At 43.7% G+C, this 25703-nt stretch overlaps 1 protein-coding gene across 3 annotated transcripts in view; it reads right to left on the bottom strand.

The window, feature by feature from the left end:
• The window catches only part of KIAA1549 (KIAA1549 ortholog), a 154724-nt gene that overhangs the window by 37066 nt on the left and 91955 nt on the right, over positions 1-25703 (bottom strand). For all 3 annotated transcript variants that reach the window (XM_057549900.1, XM_057549902.1, XM_057549901.1), the window contains 5 exons: positions 20412-20608; positions 18571-18686; positions 7306-7508; positions 4432-4655; positions 3298-3451 (listed from right to left, as the gene is read on the bottom strand). In XM_057549900.1, the coding sequence (XP_057405883.1) occupies positions 3298-3451; positions 4432-4655; positions 7306-7508; positions 18571-18686; positions 20412-20608 (894 nt within the window). The remainder of the gene's footprint in view (positions 1-3297; positions 3452-4431; positions 4656-7305; positions 7509-18570; positions 18687-20411; positions 20609-25703) is intronic.

The raw sequence follows: 25703 nt of genomic DNA, 5'->3' as shown, positions 1-25703 counted from the left end.
ACCTACAGGCCAAGAAGGGGTCTTGTTCATTTTCCTATGTCCCAACATCCAGCACAGTGTTTCACACGTAGATGGTACTTATTAATAAGAAATGAATAACTGTGATCTTCAGAAGCTGAGATTTACCCAGGATCCCTGAGTTGGAATTTGAATTCCATTCTCTTGAATCCAAGTTTGATGACTTTGTTTTAATTTATTTAATTTACTTATTTTTGGCTGCATCGGGTCTTCGTTGTTGCACACGGGCTTTCTCTAGTTGCGGCGAGTGGGGGCTACTCTTCCTTGTGGTGCGCAGGCTTCTCGTTGCGGTGGCTTCTCTTGTTGCAGAGCACGGGCTCTAGGCGCGCAGGCTTCAGTAGCTGTGGCTCGCGGGCTCTAGAGCGCAGGCTCAGAAGTTGTGGCGCACGGGCTTAGCTGCTCCATGGCACGTGGCATCTTCCCGGACCAGGGCTCGAACCCATGTCCCCTGCATTGGCAGGTAGATTCTTAACCACTGTGCCACCAGGGAAGCCCCCAAGTTTGATGACTTTGATATTCAACTTGTTTCCTTTGCACAGATACATGTTCACCTATCACTCCTCAGAAATACAGGAGAACGTTTTTACCTTTAGTCATCAGAGATGATGTATTCTGGTGCCTCTTTGCAATCCTTTGTATTATAAGAGAGTGATCATGCACCATGGTTGGCCCAGGACAAGCTCAGTTCATGCTTGTTGTCCTAGGATAATTAACAGCATCTCCTTTCACCCTCACAAGTGTCTGGCTTGGATAATAAATTATATCGGCATTGACAAACTTCCATAAAGGGCCAGAGAGTAAATAGTTTAGGCTTTGTGAGCCATACAGCTACTCAACTCTGCCACTGTAGCAAGAGCAGCCATAGATAACACAAAAATGATGGGTGTGGCTGTGTTCCAATAAAACTTTATTTACAAAAGCAGACAGCAGGCCGGATTTGCCTGAGGGTCAATGTCTGCTGAGGCTTGAATTACAATAGTAGCCCTAGTTACAAGAAATCCAGAAATATTTCTTTCACCTCAGGAGAACAGAGCTCTCAAGAAGATATTTTGAGGCGAAAGCATAAAATTCAAGATAGTTCAAAAACATGTATGTCTAGTATAACCTTCAAGATGAAATACTACCTAAGAAAAGGTGAGTTCCCAAAAAGGCATTATCTGTGAAGGTATATGTTTCATCAGACTCACAGACTTAGAAAACAAATTTATGGTTACCAAAGGGGAAAGGTGGGGGGAGGGATAAATTAGGAGGTTGGGATTAACATATACAACAAGGACCTATTGTACAGCACAGGGAAATCTACTCCATCTTCTGTAATAACCTATATGGGAAAAAATATCTGAAAAAGAATAGATATATGTATAACTGAATCACTTTGCTGTACACCTGAAACTAACACAATATTGTAAATCAACTATACTAAACAAAAATCATACAATATAAGCATTAAAAAAAAGAAAATATATGTTTCAGAATTTTTAGGGAGAGAAAGTAGAAAGTCCATCTGAGGAAGAATTTCCTATTAGGGAATCTTTGAAAAACGGAGCCACGTGGGATGAAGCAGCTGATTGAGGCAGTGTTCTCCAGGGAAGGGCTTCTTCCCACCAGCTGAGGGAGGAACCTCTGTGCTTTCTGCTAAGAAAAAAGGCAAGGAGAAAAAGGACAGTCTGGGCCACCATGAAAGAGGCCTGATTTATGGTCATTGAGGGGGCAAGGGGAGAACAGGTTATCCCCTCACAAAACTCAGTGGCACTGGACGATGGAACTCAGGGCTACTGACAAAAGAACGTGCGGGACTGCAAAGGCTCTCCTACAGATTCGTCTCAAAGAAGGAGCCCTGGGGCTCTGGAAGCCAAGAGGGAAGGAGAAATGCTCCCCCTTCTTCTGCTCATTGGTTTCACACAACAGGATCTCTGAGATCCCAGAGGAGACAAAAACGAAAGCTCCAGGGGACCATCCTGGGGAGCCAAGGGAACAGCCCTCCCCAGATCAAGCCGAACACCACAGACGCCCAAACACCTGTCCAAAAACACGGCAGTGGCTCAGGAGCGCCATCTACTGTGAGAACTGCCTGAGGTTCCCCCACCTGAGGAATTCATTCACAGCCTTCAGAAAGGATTCCTTCATTCTGTTGGGGAGCAAAGCAGCCTAATTTGTAGACCTTCCAACCCGCGGGAATCACACCAATCCTCATGAGCCAGTTACGAAGGGATGGTCAGTCTCAGGACACCAGAAACACAGTAAGCTCCAAAGGAAAAGCCTGGTTCTTTCAGATGATCATGACTCAATTATATTTAGCCCCAATGTCAGTATGGTATTTGGCACATATGTGTAATCATGTTTAGTGTCTCTCAGTGTTAATTATTTGTGTAATTTGAGAGATAAAATATAAAACTCAAAGAAGAAATCACTGGTTACATAAGCTCTAACTGAAGTGATCAAGTACATCACAAACTCCTTCTCCAAGGATGTGTTTTTCCTAATTTCTCTCTAAGAAGGATGGGTCTGTAACTCTGCCTCCAGAAGGAGAAAGGTGGTCTTGTGCAACGAGAAAGGGCTTCACCCTGGCACAGGGCTACAGACGTGCACTGTGTGTCCTGGTGCTGCCAGACACACTGGGAACGTGGGGCTCCTGCTCTGTCTTGGAGTGTCTTTGTGTCTGTATTTCTCACGGCCCCTTGGGGAGGCTGGCCCTTTCTTCCCTGCTCAGTGAGGTCTGTATGTGTCTTAATGCTGTCAACGTCTGCTTTAACACTACAAGCAACTCTGTGCCCCTTTCCTTTAGAAAAAATTGTTTAACTCCCTATTTCTTAATTTCCATTAAACTCTTTCTTCCATCTTAAAACTAGATATATATATTAGCAAATGTAATATCCTCTTAGCACTCCAAGAACAGAAGATGGGACAAAACCCTAAATGTCCCTCCTACCACCATGAAACCCAAACAACTCTCTGATGAAGGGAAGAAAAAAGAAACTTTCTGGACGCTTCTCTCTGTTTTCCAATTAACCTCGAGAAGTTGCCATTCTGAAGCCTGAGAGGACAGGGTTTGCTTATAGGAAGCAAAAACACTGAGTGTGTTTCCAGAGGGCTCCCCCAGCAGCCCCTTGGTCTCTATGACTCAAGTCTCTCTTCAGAGGAACTGCCCACCCCTTCCCCACCCTCCGTGCCTCACAGCCTAGCTGGCCCTGGTGCATCACCTGCTGGGCATCACCACCACCCAGGGCAGCAGCCACCTCTCCCTAAGAGCGACCAGAAGCCAGGCTCGACGTTACGCACCGGGCAACCAATATAGGCAGAGTTGTGGACACCAGGGGGCCGTTTGTAAGTGCCGTCGCTGTCTGTGGTGATAAGTCTGTCCTTCTCAGCGTCTCCGGGGCAGCCATTGACCTGATGTTTCCGGCGTGGTTTAGGAGAACGTTTTATCCTGGAGCTGCCGGGAGAAAAGAGAGGTTATCTTCATAGGAAATAACCTTCCGGCCATGGGCTCATCAACTCAACGCCAAGTATTGTCTGAGCACCTAGGACCCGCTAGCCACTGTAGTAAGCACCCCACAGGATATAAACAATGTGTAAGACACAGTCTCTGCTCTAAGAAAGCTCACGGTCCACCTGGGCAGACTGTACTAAACACAGGGAACAACAGAGAATAATATCATCGCTGGCTACCTGTGGCCTGATCTAGGTCTTGAGGAATGAGTAGGATCTGCGGATGGGGAGGGAAGTGGGGACCGTGTGGAGGGCCAGAAACAGGAATGCAGATGAATGTTTGGGGGGCAATGAGGCCACCGCCGAGGGGGCGGCAGTTCCTCTGTGCTGCTGGGCGGTGGGGAGCAGCTGGGCGAAAGGCGGCGCCCCGCTAGGTACAGGAGCCCCGGGTTCAGCCGGCAGGCAGCCCAAGCCAGCACAGGTGTGAGCAGAGCAAGACACAAACGAGAGCTGATCTCACAGAAAATGCCTCTGCGTTAGGGGGCAAGGGCCTGGGAGACCAAGAGACCGAGACTCTGAGGGCGGCTGTGCGATAAGGAACGAGAGATTCAAAAAAAAAAAAAAAAAAAGAAAAGAAATGAGAGATTCGCCCGGCCGAACTGGAGACCAGGCACAGGAGGTGGAGACGCTGGGGGTGAGAGCTGAAGAAGAGAGGCAGGGGGAGGGAGCCGTGGAGCAGCCTCTGAGAAGGAAGGCGCCACCTTCTCAGAAGTCTGAATTCCAGGAGACACGAAACCCAGGGAAGTGATCCGGCGCCACTGGGGCGGAATGAACGCAGCCTTCACCACAGGTGACCTCCAGGCGGGATGGCGGCCTCCCAGCCTACACAGCCTGGAGTCCCTTCCAGGGACTTCTCCCCGCCCCCTCCACAGCCGAGCCCTTGTACCCCTGCAGCAGGGGCCCCCGGCCCGGCTCGGGGCCCACCTCTTCCTGGGCTCTATGAACACGGAGGGCACGCTGGCCGTGGGGTCCAGGATCTTGTCGATCTGCATCTGCGCCCTGCGGTACACGCGGTGCCGCTCCCGCGTGTCTCCCGACGACAGCTCGTCCAGCACCGGGAACTCGTAGTGCCCGCGGCGCTTGGCGCGGAGCCGGATCTTGTTCCGATGGTGCTCGATCTCCGACTTGTGCCGCAGCGCTGTCTGGATCTGGGAAACGAGACAGACGGAACGTTCTGACGGTCTCTGGGACCACGCAGAGAAAGCAGCTGGGAGGCCTTCCTGCGACTCTCCTCCCCCTGCCCCCGGCTGCCCTAGGCTCCCACGAGGCCCCGAAGGGGTGACAGGGACAGGCACACCCACACAGAGCGCGGGGAACCTCCATCATCCGGAGCTGTATCCCCACACTCCACGTGGTGGGTGTGACGGCGGAAGCCGTGGTATCGGCCCCCAAACAGGGCAAAAGAACTCCAACCCGGGAAACAGGCCAGTGGCAACTCTGAAGATACTGAGGAACAGTGACAACTGTATGTCATACTCTCCGAGAAAAGAGTAAATATTTTCCACACCCAATAATATCCCTACTTTAGAGATTTTAAAATTAAGACAGAGTGAAAGAAGGTATTTGCATTATACAATGAAATACCCATTTACTAATGATGTTTAGTGTTACCAAAACAAGCCCCTTGCCATGAGACACCCCTCTTCAAAGAGCAAAATCGACACGTATGGAAACACACCCTCGCTGGCTACAAGGGGCCTGACCTAGGTCTCCAAGAGCTGGCTGGTTCTGAAGCAGGGGAGGGAGGGAAGTGGGCAGAGGGTGTGCAGGGCAGGCACCAAGGTGCTGAGGGCCAGAAGCAGGAATGCAGATGCAGGTCTGGGGGAACGAGGCCACAGCTCCGGGAGCGGCAGGTCGGCTGAGCTGTCGGGGGGAGCAGACGGGGAATGCTTTCCTTCATGGAGGTGCATCCCCTCGTTTTCTAAGCCCTTAGCCCTGCTTCAGAGGACTTAACAGCAAGCGAGATGGAGACAGTGGGAAAAAAGGGAAACCAAACTAGGAACCCGACTGGGAGAAGAGAGCAGGACCAACGTCTAAGACAAGGCGGAAGGCTCCTGGCCACGCCACAGTGGACGAGAAGCCACGTATTCCTTGAGACTGCTTGAGAGGGAGGGTCAGGTGGAGGAGATTCTTGACAACTGCCCAGCAGGAGAATTCAGCAAGCCCCTCTTACTCTATCAGGATCTAATTGTTCTTTAAAATACATGAGGTCCCCATAGGAGGACCAAGACATGCTAGGAATCTGCACCAGAAGCTCCTAATAAGAAAACATTTCCACTGGGATGTATGGAGCCTATAGGTAGGTGCACCAGTACTGATAATGCCTCTTGTTCTTAACTTGGGTTTTCACTTTATGCTTTATAATCAATATATATGTTTCCTATACCATATGTATGCATCAAATACATGTTAAAGATAGTAAAAGAAAAAAGGGGCGATGAGTGCTATCCAGTTGTGAGGCCTGGTGAGCTCATTCTCTTATTTTTTGGCCACACGGAGAACCCACTCCAGGGTGCTTACTCACGGCCGTGTGAGGCACATGCAACGCAGGACTGATGGGGAGAGGTCTAGGCTAGGACCGGGGTCCTGCAGAGCCAGGGCTCCCGAGCATCCATGAGAAGGGACAGCACGTGTCACCTTGAACCCATGACGCACGTTCTTCTGGTCACGTCCTTGGCAAGGAGCCAATGAGGTGTGGAGAGGAGAATGTGTAAGAACTCTTGCTAAGACTTCTGTAAGATGATCCACTTTAAGGATTCAATTGTATCCATTATTACTTCACCTGGCAGAACTCACAAGAGCAGCAGGTATTTCTTAGAGGCAAGAAACTGACAGTCATGATGCTACCATGTGTGCAACCCTGAACAGCATTCATTCCACTCATGGTCCAGCCCAGGTCAAACTCCTCAAGTTCAAGTTAACAGTGACCTGACCTGGCCTTCTGGTTCCCCAAATCTTAGGAGGAAAGCAGATCTAACTCACTGTTCCAGGAGTCACTGGAAATAACAGTTTCTTCCCAAGACTTACCTAGATGTTTGGGGCCAGAGCAGATCTATCAGGGATCACAGAGTCTACTGTGGTCCCAAGATTACCCCACATTCAACGATTCACTAGGAGAACTCTCCGGACTCAGAATGTTAAGTCCAATTTATTACAGCAAAAGGATACAAAGCAAAATCAGCATAGAGGAATGGCACATAGGGTGAGGTCTGGAGGAAACCAGGCACAGCTTCCAAGAGTCCTTTCCCAGAAAAGTCACGCAGGATGTGAATTCCTCCAGCAACGAGTTGTGACAACACATGTGAAACGTCTACCAGGGAAGCTCATTAGAGACTCAGTGCCCAGGACGTTTACTGGAGGCCGGTCACATAGGCACCCTCTGCCTAGCAGGTACCAAAATTCCAGACTCCCAGAAGAAAGAGTTGTTCAGCATAAATCATGTTGCTTGTACAAACAGTTTAGGCATGGCGAGCCACTCCATTCTGGGAATGGTGGGAATCTTTCCAAGATCCAAATCCCCAAACCCCAGCCATGGGCTAAGGCGGACTTTCTACGGATAGCCGCCCCTGGTCTTTAATCTGCACATCCACCAGTGGGCCTACTAGTGTCCTTGAATGGTATCTGATCTAAAAACACTGAGTACCAGATTTAAAATTAAGAACATCTGTGAGCAGCTCATATCTTTAGCTCATATTTTTGACACTAACTTTCATTTTTAAGCAGTGACCACCAAATCAGGATCTAAGGTTTTTTTTTTTTTTTTTTTTTACTAATGTACTTTTTCATAAAACCAAATACCTCTTTGTTAATTTTGTTGGTTTCTGCCACTCGGTCGGCCAGTATGGGGTGCGGAACTGGAGGTGCTGCGATGGGCTGCATGGCGATCAGCTGAATCTTATTGGGGACCCGCCGACTGGCCTCCGAGGAGCGGGAGATCCTGTCCACATGCTCGAAGATAGAGGCTGACGAATGCTGCTCGTTCCCCGAGCTGGGTGCTGCCCCTGGACCAGAAGGAAAAGCAAAGTTAAGAAATAAAAGTCATTGTAAAGAAAGAGCAAATCATCACAATTATGGATTTCTTAAAGAATCGTCAGATGGGCCCCTGACCAGAAACATATCCCCAACTCCATGGCAGAGTACTTGAAACGTCACTATTCGAGCTTAAATTGTCTGGGTTAAGTAGTGTCTCCTTCAGCCTTATTACAAATTACAAATATCCGTAGGCAAGATATGAAAACCACTATGACATTTTGTGCCCGAAAGGGTCCTGTTTTGTCTAAAGGTGTTTCAAAGTCTTCAGTAAGACAGGGTAAAGGACAGGAGAAGCCTGACGTGGGTAGGCCAGTAGCAATTTACAGAACTTGGAGGACAACACTTATGGCAGCTCTGAATGTCCATGCTCATTTGAAGTGATATAAATTTAGTTGCAAGGCAATTATACTGTTGAGATAACAAAAGACCAGGGGATTGTGGACCTGCCGGCAAGTACCGGTGAATGATTAAGGCTTCTGGCTTTTCAGTTCTGATGAAGAAAGAAAATGAAGAGTCAGGAGAAGAAAAAGCTGCTGCCTGCACGGAATTAGTTCCCACTTTAAAAACAGATGAAGAGAACACTGAAAAATGGTTAAAAGGGTAAATTGTATAGTATGTATATTTTACCACAATGAATTATTTTAAGTAACCAGACCTGCAAAGAAGAAAAATATTCAAATTTATAGAAAAAAAGATAGAAAAACACTATTAACAGAGACTGGATCTTGGTATAATGAGTAATGTTCTCTAATTTCTTATTTTCTGTAATGTGGATTTTCTCTAGTCAGTATTACTTTTATAAAAGAAATAATCCTAATAAACTTTAATTTTAAAAAGGCAAAGAAGGTCTTCCCTGGTGGTGCAGTGGTTGGGATTCCGCCTGCAAATGCAGGGGACACGGGTTCGAGCCCTAGTCGGGGAAGATCCCACATGCCGCAGAGCAACTAGGCCACAACTACTGAGCCCGCATGCCACAACTACTGAGCCCACGTGCCACAACTACTGAAGCCCACACGCCTAGAGCCCGTGCTCCGCAACAAGAGAAGCCACCGCAATGAGAAGCCCACGAACCACAACGAAGAGTAGCCCCCACTCACCGCAACTAAAGAAAGCCCGCATGCAGCAATGAAGACCTAATGCAGCCAAAAATAAATTTTAAAAAAATAATTTTTTTTGAAGGCAAAGAAAGAGATGAAGAGGGGCTGAATGGATAGAAAGAACTCTCCAGTTAGACACACTAAGATCCCTGATGCCCTCCCTCTAAGCCACAGGTCACCTCTGGACGCTCTGGACACTGCTTGAAAATAAATGGCCAACAGGCCAAGAGAAGGAGTGAAGGCATGCCGAAACTGTTTTTAAACAAAAGCATAAGGTTTGAAACCTTGAGCATAAGTGAAAAATATACAGGTTTCCCCTCAGTGTAAAAAAAGTGTTAAGCAAGAGGGCAGACAGCAGAAGCAAGAAGAACTACAATCCTGCAGCCTGTGGAGCAAAAACCACATTCACAGAAAGATAGACAAGATGAAAAGGCAGAGGGCTATGTACCAGATGAAGGAACAAGATAAAACCCCAGAAAAACAACTAAATGAAGTGGAGATAGGCAACCTTCCAGAAAAAGAATTCACAATAATGATAGTGAAGATGATCCAGGACCTCGGGAAAACAATGGAGGCAAAGATCGAAAATATGCAAGAAATGTTTAACAAAGACCTAGAAAAATTAAAGAACAAACAAACAGAGATGAACAATACAATAAGTGAAATGAAAACTACACTAGAAGGAACCAATAGCAGAATAACTGAGGCAGAAGAACGGATAAGTGACCTGGAAGACAGAATGGTGGAATTCACTGCTGCAGAACAGAATAAAGAAAAAAGAATGAAAAGAAATGAAGACAGCCTAAGAGACCTCTGGGACAACATTAAACACAACAACATTTGCATTATAGGGGTCCCAGAAGGAGAAGAGAGAGAGAAAGGACCAGAGAAAATATTTGAAGAGATTATAGTCGAAAACTTCCCTAACATGGGAAAGGAAATAGCCACCCAAGTCCAGGAAGCGCAGAGAGTCCCATACAGGATAAACCCAAGGAGAAACATGCCAGGACACATAGTAAACAAATTGGCAAAAATTAAACACAAAGAAAAATTATTAAAAGCAGCAAGTGAAGAATAACAAATAACATACAAGGGAACTCCCATAAGGTTAACAGCTGACTTATCAGCAGAAACTCTACAAGCCAGAAGGGAGTGGCATGATATACTTAAAGTGATGAAAGGGAAGAACCTACAACTAAGATTACTCTACCCGGCAAGGATCTCATTCAGATTCGATGGAGAAATCAAAAGATTTACAGACAAGCAAAAGCTAAGAGAATTCAGCACCAACAAACCAGCTCTACAATAAATGCTAAAGGAACTTCTCTAGGTGGGAAACACAAGAGAAGAAAAGGACCTACAAAAACAAACCCAAAACAATTAAGAAAATGGTCATAGGAACATACATATCGATAATTACCTTAAACTTGAATGGATTAAATGCTCCAACCAAAAGACACAGGCTTGCTGAATGAATACAAAAACAAGACCCATATATATGCTATCTACAAGAGACGCACTTCAGACCTAGGGACACATTCAGACTGAAAGTGAAGGGATGGAAAAAGATATTCCATGCAAATGGAAATCAAAAGAAAGATGGAGTAGCAATACTCATATCAGATAAAATAGACTTTAAAATAAAGAATGTTACACGAGACAAGGAAGGACACTACATAATGATCAAGGGATCAATCCAAGAAGAAGATATAACAATTATAAATATATATGCACCCAACATAGGAGCACCTCAATACATAAAGCAAATGCTAACAGCTATAAAAGAGGAAATCGACAGTAACACAATAATAGTGGTGGACTTTAACACCTCCCTTACACCAATGGACAGATCATCCAAAATGAAAATAAATAAGGAAACAGAAGTTTTAAATGACACAATAGACCAGAGAGATTTAATTGATATTTATAGGACATTCCATCCAAAAACAGCAGATTACACGTTCTTCTCAAGTGCACACGGAACATTCTCCAGGATAGATCACATCTTGGGTCACAAATCAAGCCTCAGTAAATTTAAGAAAATTGAAATCATATCAAGCATGTTTTCTGACCAAAACACTATGAGGTTAGAAATGAATTACAGGGAAAAAAATGTAAAAAACACAAACACATGGAGGCTAAACAATACGTTACTAAATAACCAAGAGACCACTGAAGAAATCAAAGAGGAAATCAAAAAATACCTACAGACAAATGACAATGAACACACGACGATCCAAAACCTATGGGATGCAGCAACAGCAGTTCTAAGAGGGAAGTTTATAGCTACACAAGCCTACCTCAAGGAAAAAGAAAAATCTCAAATAAACAATCTAACCTTACACCTAAAGGAACTAGAGAGAGAAGAAGAAACAAAACTAAGTTAGCAGAAGGAAAGAAATCATAAAGATCAGAGCAGAAATAAATGAAATAGAAACAAAGAAAACAATAGCAAAGATCAATAAAACTAAAAGGTGGTTCTTTGAGAAGATAAACAAAATTGATAAACCATTAGCCAGACTCATCAAGAAAAAGAGAGAGAGGACTCAAGTCAATAAAATTAGAAATGAAAAAGGAGAAGTTACAACAGACACCACAGAAATACAAAGCATCCTAAGAGACTACTACAAGCAACTCTATGCCAATAAAATGGACAACGTGGAGGAAATGGACAAATTCTTACAAAGGTATAACCTTCCAAGACTGAACCAGGAAGAAACAGAAAATATGAACAGACCAATCACAAGTAATGAAATTGAAACTGTGATTGAAAATCTTCCAACAAACAAGAGTCCAGGACCAGATGGCTTCACAGGTGAATTCTATCAAACATTTAAAGAAGAGCTAACACCCATCCTTCTCAAACTCTTCCAAAAAATTGCAGAGGAAGGGACAATCCCAAACTCATTCTATGAGGCCACCATCACCCTGATAGTAAAACCAGACAAAGATACTACAAAAAAAGAAAATTACAGACCAATATCACTGATGAATACAGATGCAAAAATCCTCACAAAATACTAGCAAACAGAATCCAACAACACATTAAAAGGGTCATACACCATGATCAAGTGGGATTTATCCCAGGGATGCAAGGATTCTTCAATATATGCAAATCAATCAATGTGACACCATATTAACAAATTGAAGAATAAAAACCATATGATCATCTCAATAAATGCAGAAAATGCTTTCGACAAAATTCAACACCCATTTATGATAAAAACTCTCCAGAAGGTGGGCATAGAGGGAACCTACCTCAACATAATAAAGGCCATATACGACAAACCCACAGCAAACATCATTCTCAATGGTGAAAACTGAAAGCATTTTCTCTAAGATCAGGAACAAAACAAGGATGTCCACTCTCACCACTATTATTCAACATAGTTTTGGAAGTCCTAGTCATGGCAATCAGAGAAGAAAAAGAAATAAAAGGAATACAAATTGGAAAAGAAGAAGTAAAACTGTCACTGTTTGCAGATGACATGATACTATACATAGAGAATCCTAAAGATGCCAGCAGAAAACTACTAGAGCTAATCAATGAATTTGGTAAAGTTGCAAGATACAAAATTAATGCACAGAAATCTCTTGCATTCCTATACACTAATGATGAAAAATCTGAAAGAGAAATTAAGGAAACACTCCCATTTACCACTGCAACAACAATAACAAAATACCTAGGAATAAAGCTACCTAGGGAGACAAAAGACCTGTATGCAGAAAACTATAAGACACTGATGAAAGAAATTAAAGATGATACCAACAGATGGAGAGATATACCATGTTCTTGCATTGGAAGAATCAATATTGTGAAAATGACTATACTACCCAAAGCAATCTACAGATTCAATGCAATCCCTATCAAATTACCAATGGCATTTTTTATGGAACTAGAACAAAAAATCTTAAAATCTGTATGCAGACACAAAAGACCTCGAATAGCCAAAGCAGTCTTGAGAGAAAAAAATGGAGTGGAGGAATCAGACTCCCTGACTTCAGACTATACTACAAAGCTACAGTAATCAAGACAATATGGTACTGGCAAAAAAACGGAAACATAGATCAATGGAACAAGATAGAAATCCCAGAGATAAACCCACCACGCTCCTATGGTCAACTAATCTATGACAAAGGAGGCAAGGAATTACAATGGAGAAAAGAAAGTCTCTTCAATAAGTGGTGCTGGGAAAACTGGACAGCTACATGTAAAAGAATGAAATTAGAACACTCACTAACACCATACACAAAAATAAACTCAGAATGGATTCGAGACCTAAATGTAAGACCGGACACTATAAAATTCTGAGAGGAAAACATTGGAAGAATACTCTTTGACATAAATCACAACAAGATCTTTTTTGATCCACCTCCTAGAGAAATGGAAATAAAAACAAAAATAAACAAATGGGGCCTAATGAAACTTCAAAGCTTTTGCACAGCAAAGGAAACCATAAACAAGACGAAAAGACAACCCTCAGAATGGGAGAAAATATCCGCAAATGAATCAACGGACAAAGGATTAATCTCCAAAACATATAAACAGCTCGTGCAGCTCAATATTAAAAAAACAAACAACCCAATCCAAAAATGGGCAGAAGACCTAAATAGACATTTCTCCAAAGAAGACATACAGATGGCCAAGAAGCACATGAAAAGCTGCTCAACATCACTAATTATTAGAGAAATGCAAATCAAAACTACAGTGAGGTATCACCTCACACCAGTTAGAATGGGCATCATCAGAAAATCTGCAAACAACAAATGCTGGAGAGGGTGTGGAGAAAAGGGAACCCTCTTGCACTGTTGGTGGGAATATAAATTGATACAGCCACTATGGAGAACAGTATGGAGGTTCCTTAAAAAACTAAAAATAGAATTACCATATGATCCAGCAATCCCACTACTGGGCATATACCCTGAGAAAACCGTAATTCAAAAAGACACATGCACCCCAATGTTCATGGCAGCACTATTTACAATAGCCAGGTCATGGAAGCAACCTAAATGCCCACTGACAGACAAATGGAAAATGAAGATGTGGTACATATATACAATGGAATATTACTCAGCCATAAAAAGGAACAAAATTGGGTCATTTGTTGAGACGTGGATGGATCTAGAGACTGTCACACACAGTGCAGCAAGTCAGAAAGAGAAAAACAAATATCATATATTAACGCATATATGTGGAACCTAGAAAAATGGTACAGATGAACCGGTTTGCAGGGCAGAAACAGAGACACAGATGTAGAGAACAAACGTATGGACACTAAGGGGGGAAAGCGGAGGGGGGGTGGGATTGGTGGTGGGATGAATTGGGAGATTGGGATTGACATGTATACACTGATGTGTGTAAAATGGATGACTAATAAGAACCTGCTGTGTAAAAAAATTAAAAATTTTAAATTAAAAATTTTTTTTTAAAAGTGTTGAGCAAAGCAGTAAGGAGTAGTAGTTGATATTGTATAGAAGGAATGCACATCAGTGGCACATAAATCTTTGTACTTCCTCTCAATTTGGATTATATGCATTTGCTATCCCAAGTGATTAGAAATTATGTGCATAGCTCTGTGAATGAAGACATCTCTCTTGTCGAGGAGGCCTACTTGTCTGGATTCAGGCTATTCTCCAGCTTTCTCTCCCTGCCTGGAGGGAGCCTGACCATTTGCACAGTACAAGCACAGCCAGACACCGCCATTCATCCTTGCAGCTACTCAGATTACAGGCAAGAAGCCTAGAAGGAGATAATTAGCTTCACCAGATAAGGCTAGCCTTGCTAACCCAAACTTTTAAAGTGACAGCAAATGTCACAAAGGGTGTCCCATTAAGCTACTGATACCTAAGGCTGAGACTGCTTTCCTCCAGGATGGTAACAAGATCAGGGTGCAAAGGTGACCAGGAAGAAAGGCCTCTCCCCCCGTGCTGTCTGCCTGCCTGGGTCCAGGGAGCTGCCGGCCTGTGAGTGACTCCTGTCCATGCCCCATCCCACTCCCCACCTGGATCCTCGCTCTATAATTCACCAACTGCAACAGGAGAAGCAGGGGACATGCAGAAAACCCTCAACTTCTATACTGCCTGGAACCCAGCCCTTCCAAAAAGCTGAAAAGAGCAGTTTTTTATTTGTCATATCCATATATTATATATACACACATACATATATCTCCATACATATATATAAATAAACTGGGTTATTATATATAGAAATATATATATAATACATATTATAAACACAGTTTTTTTTATTGTTTGCTACGCACTGCACAATTTTTTTTTAAAAAAACTACCTGGATAATAACGACCAATGGAAAGTACAAGAGCTACGTAGAGATCAATACTGTGTGAATCCTGCCTTAAGGCAAGTAGGGACTTTGGATTAAAGTCCTTTCTCTTCAAATATTATAAAACAAACAAAAAAAATATATATATATAAAATGATAGAAATTACAGTATAGGATAATGCCCACAAAGCAGAATGACACAGGAAAAGGCAATCTGAATTACTGAAATACCGAAGCAACAGAACATTTTTAAAGAAATATTAATTTCATTATCTATAGGTAAATACATCACACTGCATTAATACTAAGGCCTGTGACCCACATTAATATCCTGTGAGGCAGGGATCACATCTGTCTTTTCGTCTGCATCCTATCCCAGCACCTAACCCATCACAGGCCCTTAGTAAACATTTGCTAACTGGATGAGTAAATGACTAGCCATCTCAACTAAGTTTATAAAATTCTACCTCGAAGAGGCCTCTGGGAATTCACTATAATGAAAAGAGGAGAGTTATAATTTATGGTCTCAATCATTTTATAAATGTGCCCTCCACAATTACTTGAAAAACTCTGATGTTATATGTAGTCAAAATAGTCACCCTACAATGTTGTTAAAATTTTAATTTGCTTTGCAAACTCTTTAGCATGTGCAAAAGTAAATGTCAGCTTAGTTCCTATGTGAGATTCCAGAATCTGGATTTGCTGAATTCAAATTAATGAAGTTCTAACTACTTAAAAATCACAGCCTTGCATACATGCAACCTACGGAGAGCATAAAGAAAATACTCAGCATTTAGCCATCCTTACCTACGTGGTTTATTCCTGATGATAAAGAGGAGACAGAGAAAACTAGAATTATGCCTGGACACAGCACTGGTAGCCTGAACGTAGCTGCCTTCACTTAAGGAACGTGTGTTACTCCAAACCTCAGCCGTCTTCACAACTTTGCTAAGGGAAAGCAGTGGTAATGATGTGACTTATTCTAAAACTTCAATAACTGTGAACGCAGGGACACTGAAAACAGAGTGAATAACCTCATAAGGGTCTCGAAGGTTGTAAAGGTATGCAACATGGTCTAGCCACCTTCCAAAACTGGTTAGCTGGGAAGGAATAAAGTACAACCCTGAATTGACCCCAAACCAAAACAATGGTCTTTTCTCAGCTTCCATTGCAAGGTGGGCCCTGAAAATGCTGGATGACTTGTGACAGCCATCGACAGCCTTGCCAAGGAGTCTAAAGAGACCCAGCAGCCACGCCACCCGCTGTCGTGAGCGGCAACAGTGGTCCCAGGGCAGCATGCAGGAGGGACCCAGAATGGTTCTCAAGCAATCTTCCGCCTCCATTAATTTGTATTTCATTAGGATTTGCAACACAAGATGGATTTTTATGTGAATTACAAAATAATTTAAAAGCTATGAATAAAAATTCAGAATATTTTTATAGGGTATTTAATTAACTAAGTTCTAGGCAAGCAATAAAACACCTTTATGGCAGCATTAAAATTTTAAAGAAGTAAACAAAGTTTTACAGGTGAATCAATATTTGTAGTGAGAAAACCATCTTTCTAAAGCATGAAAATAATGTACAAATTCTGGTGCATTTTCAAGTCAAAATAGCAGCATCTGAGCTTCTAGGACCCACGAGAACATCTAGCCCTCTTGTCTCCTTCCATGGTCAACTCTGAGTCGAGTCCCAACACTGACATGCTTACTACTTGGATTTTAAATATATGTTGAGAGTGATATTTGATTTTTGTTAGCCATGTAGAATATACTGGTTCTAATACTATCAGTAAGGACTTAAAAACAGGAACTAAAAGCAAGATTTTCTCAGATATGCAATTAACAGAAATTAAGAAACTCCAGAGCTGATTTTTTTCCCCAAATATTTCTTTCCCAGAATGAAAATTAGATTTTAATCCTGTCTATCTGAAACAGTACACCTGTTACCATAGTGCTAAATAATTTTTAAGATTCTATGAAATTAGAGCTAAAGAAAAAATTCTTTATTCTTCCCTTATTCTAAGGGGTATTTTTTTAACATTATAAAAGAAACAACTGGAAGAAACTGGAAGGAATCTCAAAAACCAGCTAGTTTAGTCCCACAGGAGCCCCAAAGACTAAGGGACATACAAAGTCACAAACATGACAGTGACAGAACAGGCCCTCCAGCTTCCAACCAGAATCTATTCATTTACAGAATATGGTTCACTCTCTACTGCATCTTTATAGAAAGAAATTTGTGATGAAAATGTAAGTATAAAAATTACTATTAACAATGATATCCTGAGAACTCCCTGGCAGTCCAGTGGTTAGGACTCCACGCTTTCACTGCTAAGGGCCTGGGTTCAATCCCTGGTAGGGGAGCTAAGATCCCGCAAGTGGCGCAGCCAAATAAATAAAAATAAAAATGATATCCTGAGGCACCCCAATTTTCTTTGCATTACTAAAACACAACCCTGAAGCATAAATAAAGCTCCAGCAAGTATAAGAGCTGTACCAGCACATTTAACAGAATCTATTCAACTAAAACCAAGCTACCTTGTCATCAGGCCAAAAAATGCTCCAAGTCTACTAAGACCTATGGGCTTAGTTCTACCGCAGGGCATAACTTTTATGACAATACTCTTTAGAAGGGGAGTGAAGTACATTTCATACGTGGCCTAAGGAGTTACAGCATCTGACAACACATGTAAATATATGCTAAACCGTCTAATCACACTCAACTATTTCCGGAAGACAGATCTAGGACCAGGACCAAATGTAAATGCACTTGGACCTATGAGAAATAATCAACTTTCTAACAGTGACAACTGTGAGACACTTGAACAGGCTCCCAAAAAGGTCACTGAATCCTGGATGCAGTTTTTGAGACTCTGGTTTTAGTTTGATTCCTCCTTGTCCTTCAGAGAGGAAAATCATTAGGAGCCGCCACTAGAGTAGAAGGTGACTGTTAAGGGCTTCCCTGGTGGCGCAGTGGTTGAGAATCTGCCTGCCAATGCAGGGGACACGGGTTCGAGCCCTGGTCTGGGAAGATCCCACATGCCGCGGAGCAACTAGGCCCGTGAGCCACAACTACTGAGCCTGCGCGTCTGGAGCCTGTGCTCCGCAACAAGAGAGGCCACGATAGTGAGAGGCCCGCGCACCGTGACGAAGAGTGGCCCCCACTTGCTGCAACTAGAGAAAGCCCTCGCACAGAAACGAGGACCCAACACAGTCAAAAATAAATAATAAATAAATAATAAATAAAAATTTAAAAAAAGAAGGTGACTATTAACCTCAAAATATATCGGTGAATCTCTAACTTCTAGCATGGCCCCATCCCAATGCAGACACAAAAACAGTGTTAGATGGTGACAGTCAATCTGAGAAATTCACTAAACGAACGATGAATATTCTACTGCACAGATTTTGTTTTTTTTTTAATGTTCTGCATTTGTAGTATAAAACCCTAGTCTACTGGAACCTCATAATTACTTCTTTTTTTTTTTTTTTTGGCCACACCACACAGCTTGTGGGATCTTAGTTCCCTGACCAGGGATCAAACCTGCAGCCCTCAGCAGTGAAAGCACGGAGTCCTAACCACTGGACCACCAGGGAATTCCCTCATAATTACTACTTTTAAAGTGGAGAACAAGAAGGGTCACAGACCACTCTGCAGGGCTCTGTGGGACTTGCCATCGGTCACCGCTCCTGGAGTCTTGTCCCCTGCTTCCCTCTCACTGGACTCTTCACTTACTGTAGAGTCAGCATCTGAGGGAGAAACTCTGCAGACACAAAACAAATACAAACATTAGGAAAAAGAAAGAAAGGCTGGGGGAAAGGTCACATTCATTTGGATGTGGAAGTCAGGCTTCCAGGCAAAAGTGGGAGAAATCAAACAGTCCAAAACATTGTCTCGTGGCATGGCATCTTCAAGGACCACATTAATAGCACACAGTCACCTTGTGAAGACAGCTTGATACAGCTGACTAAATGGCTCAGTGGGCTGATTTCAACACATGGTAGGAAACCAGGTACCCAGTGGAGGATGGTCCCCCAGCTCCCTGGGCTTGGACTTGCAGTCTGGGGCTGGCGTGGGTTGGGTTAGAGGATCTGGAGTTCAAGCTTGGTTAGGCGTTAGCTGGGTCTGCAGAATTCCTAGGAAGCCAGGGTAGTTCTGCAGTCACCCCATATAACTCCAAATCTTTGGAAGAAGCCTACACTTACAATACAAAGGCAATGATTATCGCTGAGATTTGATTCTATATATAAAAAGCAAGGGTGTCACAGAGCCCAGGTTGCACCAGGCTAGTGAAAATCCTTAATCAGTTAACACCCCTTCTCTTTGGGCTTCCTGAAATGCCGAGACATTCTGGTGCCCCAGAGACATGCTAAAATATGATATTAACCATGCAGAACATTAAGATGTTGTGACTAAATGTTTAGGATGAGGAGAAAAAAAGACCCTGCTATATTGTACTAGCATATTCAATCATCTTTAAGGATTTGATTTACTCTCACTCTGCAAAGTAATGAAGCAAATGATCTCTCTCTACATTATTCATCTTCTTTTGTAAAGAGTGTGTTCTAACATTCATTAAATTCTTAAAACTAGGCCAGAAACCCTGGAGCAGGTTTTTTGTTAAGTCAGAAATTATAAGATCATTTTGAATGTTGGTATGATCACACACTTTCCCCTTCTCAGCAGAAAATCGGGATTTGGAGTTCCAAAGCTCAAAGGAAAGCTGATAATCTGAGGCTTCAACACCAAAGCCTGAACATGCTTTGATCTAAAGTCAAGTTAATAAAACCTGATTCTGAACCGTGTCTTCACACAACTGTAGCCCGTCTCACAGGGTCACAGGGCCACGGTAGGTAGTCTGTTAGCAAGCAGTTCTCTGTGCGCTTAATTTTGATAAGTGGAATGGGAATTAACTGGGAATGGGGAGCTGGGCAGGGGGAGGCGATGAAGAATCCATGCACACATGCTAACAAGGGTGACAAGAGGAGCACATGGAGAAAAGCCAAGCAAGGAAAGAAGGATATGATGAAGGTCACCTGCAGACCGAGCAAGGAAGCCACAGCTGCAGTGGCTGGCATAACAGGCAAGGGCAAAGCTGATACTGGCTGAGTGTGTATCATATGCCATTCATTTTTTTATACATTATTCCTAATATCACCTCCAGAGGGGCTGGCATGGTCACCCCACAGCATGTACCCTAGAGCTGGTCAATCCCTAATGAAGTTCCAGGCGGACCACCAAACCATGACGGACAGTGATTTATAATCTTGAACACTTTGGGGAAGGAAAGCACACAGGCCTCCTTTGAGAGTCCATCAGAGTGGATCAAGAGCCATCAGGTTCGTTGACTTCGGGCAAATGTTGTCAGTCTTCCAGGCTGCAGACCCGGACAACACTCACCATCAGCCTTTCTGCTACTGGAAACTGACATATGGAAAACAGAAACGCGTGCCACGATAGAGAACAATACAGAAAGCCCAGTAAGAACCTTCCTCTGTGACGGACGTTCTTGGAAGGGATCTTTGCCTTGGGGCTCGGCACATCTCCATTCTCAGAGGGTGTGGTGTGGTCCTTCACAGGTCCTGGCAGCGGTGCTGGCTCGTGAATGATCAGTATATCATCTTTATTGTGCTGACCCAGATGCTGCTTAGCAAAGTCGAAGCCCTTCACACTAGGGATCTGCAACTGAAACAGACACACACAGACACACACACACACGGGAAATCAATCTGAATCCGAGGACTGTAAGATGAGATTGTGAGGGCTGGCAAGATTGTGAGTGCCAGCTTCTGACCCAAGACTGTGCTTGCAATTCTACCCATCCGGCTCAACATGCATCTCTAAAGCATTGACCTGTGCAAGGTTTATACCTAGAGTTTGCAGAAAAGACAGATACTTGCTACAGATTCAAGTACAAGGATTAAATATTTAGACCATAATACAAAAGACATCACAAGACAATCCCTGACCACTGTCACAGCAGCTACACAATTCCAGAGGGTGATGTGGGGTGAGATATTCTTCCTAGAGACTGGGGACTTGTGCCAGGCCTCAGAGGACAGGCCGAACTTGGAAATAAAAAGAGGTGGCTACACAGAGATTGTTCTAAGTTGTGTCAAGGACCAGAGAAGACTTGAGGTTTGGGAGAAGATTACATTAGCTGCACTCGAACGGTCAGGATGTAGGGGAATGAGAGAAGGCCAGGCTGTACGTAGACGACTCCACGTGCCAGCTGCTAGAGCAGAAAACCACTAAATGTTTCTAAAGAGGCAGATTTCTAAAACGCAAGCATTTAGGACAAAAGAAGACCAGTCAGAGGGCCCAACAGTACTATGTGCACAAAATGACAAAAGCCTGGGCCCAAACCTCAGCAATGAAAATGGGAAGAAATGAAAAGTTCTGGAAAATGGGAAGGAATGAACAGCTCTAGAGACCAGGCAGAAGGACATGGAAGCTGAACACAGACTCGAGAGGCAAAGGGGAGAAAGACTCCAGTGCTGACATGCAGCTGCATTCGGGGTATCCCGAACGGTAGACGTGACATTAAGAGAAAAAGGTGAGTTGCGAAGGAATGATGACAAAGAGGTAAAAAGACAGGTTTCGCTCCACACATGCTTAGTTTGAGATGGCAGGAAAAGCTCCGAAGAAAAGTAGCTCAGCGTAGCTGGAAACAGAGGACAAGGTTGGGGGAACTCTCAGGCTGGAGGTGTGACCTTGAGAGCATCTGTATAGAAGGTGACACGTAGGGGAGTTGAGATTTTCCAAGATGAAAACAGAGCCTATGGATAAAACGTTGGAGAACATCTAACAGTTTGCGGCTAAGAGGAGGAAAAGGAAGCCAGGAACAAAATAGGTGACTTCAAAGAAACAGAAGAATGTGGACACTTCAATGTAACAGAAGCCAAGGGAATAAAGAATTTCTAGAAAGGAGTGGCCAACGGAGGTAATGGGGGCACAGAGATGAAGGAGAGAGGAGTCTTCTCAAGTGCACCCCTCACACTGGTGGATGCAGAAGCCCTACCAGGGGATACAGGGTACCAAGAGCAAACCCACAACAAAAACCCTATGAGCCCTGCAACCACAGAGTCCAGGGTCAGCTTCTAGGCCTTTGCTAAGACAGAAAGAGGTCTGAAGAGGTACAGGAACGTGGGCAATAAAGGTGAGGCACTATTTTGGCGACACTGAAAGTGCGAGGGGTGGGTGTTAGCCGTTTCCTTTATTCGAGCTTACAAAGTAGAGGAAAATAAACCACATATTAATAGTTGTACCAAGGGTCTCCTTGGGAGGAGCCCCACATGCAGTCCCATCGGGCTGAATTCCACACCCACAGAGAGTCCTATCAGTCGAAAGACAAAGGCTAACCCATCTAAGGAGCTGTTCTAGACAATATACTGCATGTAGAAGTGAAAGGTTTTGGCGTATTTGTGCTAACTTTATGCACAGATGAGTGACAACGTCAATGGCTTCGATTTGTGATCTCTTAAGGTCTTTTAGCACTAAAAATCTAGGCTGGATGGGTAGAAGGAAAGTAGCCTGCAATAATGGCTTATGCCAGCAGAGGGGGACAGAACTTACTATAAATAGAGTTCACAAAGATACTGCTCAGAAACAAAAGGCAGAGACTGGCGTGCCTCTATTTTCTAAGTTAATGATATCGTGTTACCAGCAGTCTACTTCACCACACAAGGGCAGATTGTGAGTGGCATGCAGTCCTCGGCTCACAAACGCTGTTTCCCAACAATGAGCCCAAACCTGCAGCTCCATGACTCCCCACAACCTACCAGCCATCTTCAGCTGGGCTCCCCAAATCTCTGGGGGTGTATACCTTCCTAGGGGCATGTAGCCCTTTTAAAGGAATCAAATTCCAAACAGACAACTTCTGTATATAAACTTCTGGTTTCTCCTTTCTGAAGAATCCTTCTTCTACTTCATAGAAGCACACCGTCATCCATGTCTGCTTTTACCCCAGCTGCACCTCATTTTAGCTCCATAAGGTGCCTCTAAATGAACGAATAGGGACGTCCTTGGTGGTCCAGTAGTTAAGACTCCACCTTCCAATGCAGGGGGGTGCATGTTCGATCCCTGGTTGGGGAACTAAGATACCACATGCCACGGGGCAAGTAAGCCCGAGCGCTGCAACTAATAAGACTGGACGCAGCCAAAAGTACATAAATAAATAAATATTTAAATAAGTAAGTGAAAGAATAACAGATATAATCAATAGTCATTTATTCATCAACATCACCTCTTTTGCAACTTAGATGATTTGCTTTACCAAAATTGAAGGAGGAGCCCCAGACTGCCTCCTCTAAGCAAAGGTCTCCAAAGTGATAAGGGAAAAATATGGATGGACAGCACTGCTTTCTTGGTGCAGTCTGTACCCAAGTCCAGGAACTAAATGCCTTCCCTGACACGATCTCAGGTTCATGTAAGAAACATATTGTACATATGTATACGTCATAGGGAAACAAAATTTGCTACCCCCAAATGTCTCTCTGGCATGCGGATTATTTCAAGCTGAAAACAATCAAGGCCCAAAAGACTCAGGAAGAAAGTTTGATATTTCCTTCCCCCACCAACTGCCTAACAGAATATAGACAGAGGACCTATTCCAGAAAGAGAGCTATCACCACTCCTCTCTGCGTCCCCTGTCTCTGACTGGCCCAGCAGGCATTTGTTTAGCAAACATTTGCTTTTCCATCTCCATGTGAACTGCCTTCCTCCCCTCTGAAGTCCCAAACCACCACCAACATCCTCTTTTGTCTTTAGCTGAAGGTGATAGATATTTAAGGTGAGGGTTTTGGTCATTTTGGTGAGTTACTCAGTTCTATACATGGGTCTCTCCCATGTATACATGTTATTAAACCTTTCTGTGATTTTCTCCTGTTAACCTGTCTCAGGTCAATTTAATTTGTAGACCAGCCAGGAAAACCTAGAAATTTCTTCCTCCCTGACAATGTCAAAATGCTTCATAAATGCCAAGGCACCATGCAAATGAGATTGACAGCAATGTTATTGCTGTTGGTCAATGAAACATCAAGCAGTTAATATAGTCAGCTGAAAGTTCTCAGAGACCAGATAAAGCTATAGATACAAATTTAGATACAAAATTTTGTAATTCAGCAACAGGACATGACACGTGGTAGACCCTCAATAAATATCTGATGACTGAATGAATTTCAAAAAGGTCAGCTGAAGCATCAAACTTACTGGATTTTGTGGGGAACCAAGAAAAGGGTAGATGTCATATGAAATATACATCCGTTATAGCCTTAAAGTCCTGCTGGCTTTCGTTAATTCTAATATCTTTTTTTCTGGTAAGTTTTTTTTTCTTTTTGGCTTGTCTTTATGGAAATGCGGTTAGTTTTTTTTATGTTTTTTATTTATTTATTATATTTTTTTATTTTTGGCTGCATTGCTGTGCACGGGCTTTCTTCTAGTTGCGGCGAGAGGGGGCTACTCTTCATTGCGGTGCATGGGCTTCTCATTGCGGTGGCTTCTCTTGTTGCGGAGCACGGGCTCTAGGCCCACGGGCTTCAATAGTTGTGGTATGTGGGCTCAGTCATTGTGGCTCGCAGGCTCTAGAGCACAGGCTCAGTAGTTGTGGCACACGGGCTTAGTTGCTCTGCAGCATGTGGGATCCTCCCAGACCAGGGCTCGAACCTGTGTCCCCTGCCTTGGCAGGCGGATTCTTAACCACTGCGCCACCAGGGAAACCCCCCGACTAATCTTTATTTTATTTATTTTTTTAAATAAATTTATTTATTTTATGTATTTATTTTTGGCTGCGTTGGGCCTTCGTTGCTGCACATGGGCTTTCTCTAGTTGCGGTGAGCAGGGGCTACTCTTTGTTGCGGTGCGTGGGCTTCTCATTGTGGTGGCTTCTCTTGTTGCAGAGCACGGGCTCTAGGTGTGCGGGCTTCAGTAGTTGCAGCACGTGGGCTCAGTAGTTGTGGCTCGCGGGCTCTAGAGCGCAGGCTCAGTAGTTGTGGCACACGGGCTTAGTTGCTCCGCGGCATGTGGGGTCTTCCCAGACCAGGGCTCAATCCCATGTCCCCTGCCTTGGCAGGTGGATTCTTAACCACTGTGCCACCAGGGAAGCCCCCCGACTAATATCTTTAAATACGTTCATTAGATCCCTGACATCTCTCAGGCTGGGTGAGTCACCTCCTTTTATAACAACAGAAGTTTTTTTGCTTACACACAAAACAAACGCCGTCTACACAGAAGGAAAAAATTAGAGAAAACACTGTCCTCCTCACTTACGGAACTGGCTCCTTTGGTTTCATCCTTATTTTCTGGAACACTTTTTCTAGTTTTTCCAAGTCTTAAAAAAAATCTAGAGTTAAGTGTGGCTGTATTGTGCCTCCAGCCTCCACGTGCAGAATAAACGTCAGTCAGCATTTTATAAAAGAGTCACAGTTCATTAGTGCCTTCAATATTCCCATTAGGACCCAGGTTTTCTGAGGAAACATGGCTCTTTCGTTCCTTCTTTCTTTAATATATCACAGAAGGGCCAGACCCCGTTGTCTGTATCTCCTCGGAATATGTCGCTGACAAGTCAGGGTGGGCTGGTAGAGCAGGTCAGCCGAGTAACAGGAGAGACGCCTGATGAATTTTAAAACACGTAAGCCATAAATATAAATGCGACCCAGATGGAACACGAAAGAGTGAAGTCCCCAGTACTCGGGTTAGCCTGAACCCCTGGGAAGGAGCAGTTAAGATGACAAGAGAAACCACAGAGCAAATCCCCAAAGTGGCTGAATAAAAATGCGCAGCC

This window comes from Balaenoptera acutorostrata, chromosome 7 (assembly GCF_949987535.1).
Source record: "Balaenoptera acutorostrata chromosome 7, mBalAcu1.1, whole genome shotgun sequence".
Lineage (NCBI taxonomy): Eukaryota > Metazoa > Chordata > Mammalia > Artiodactyla > Balaenopteridae > Balaenoptera > Balaenoptera acutorostrata.
This window is presented reverse-complemented; position numbering and strand designations above follow the sequence as displayed.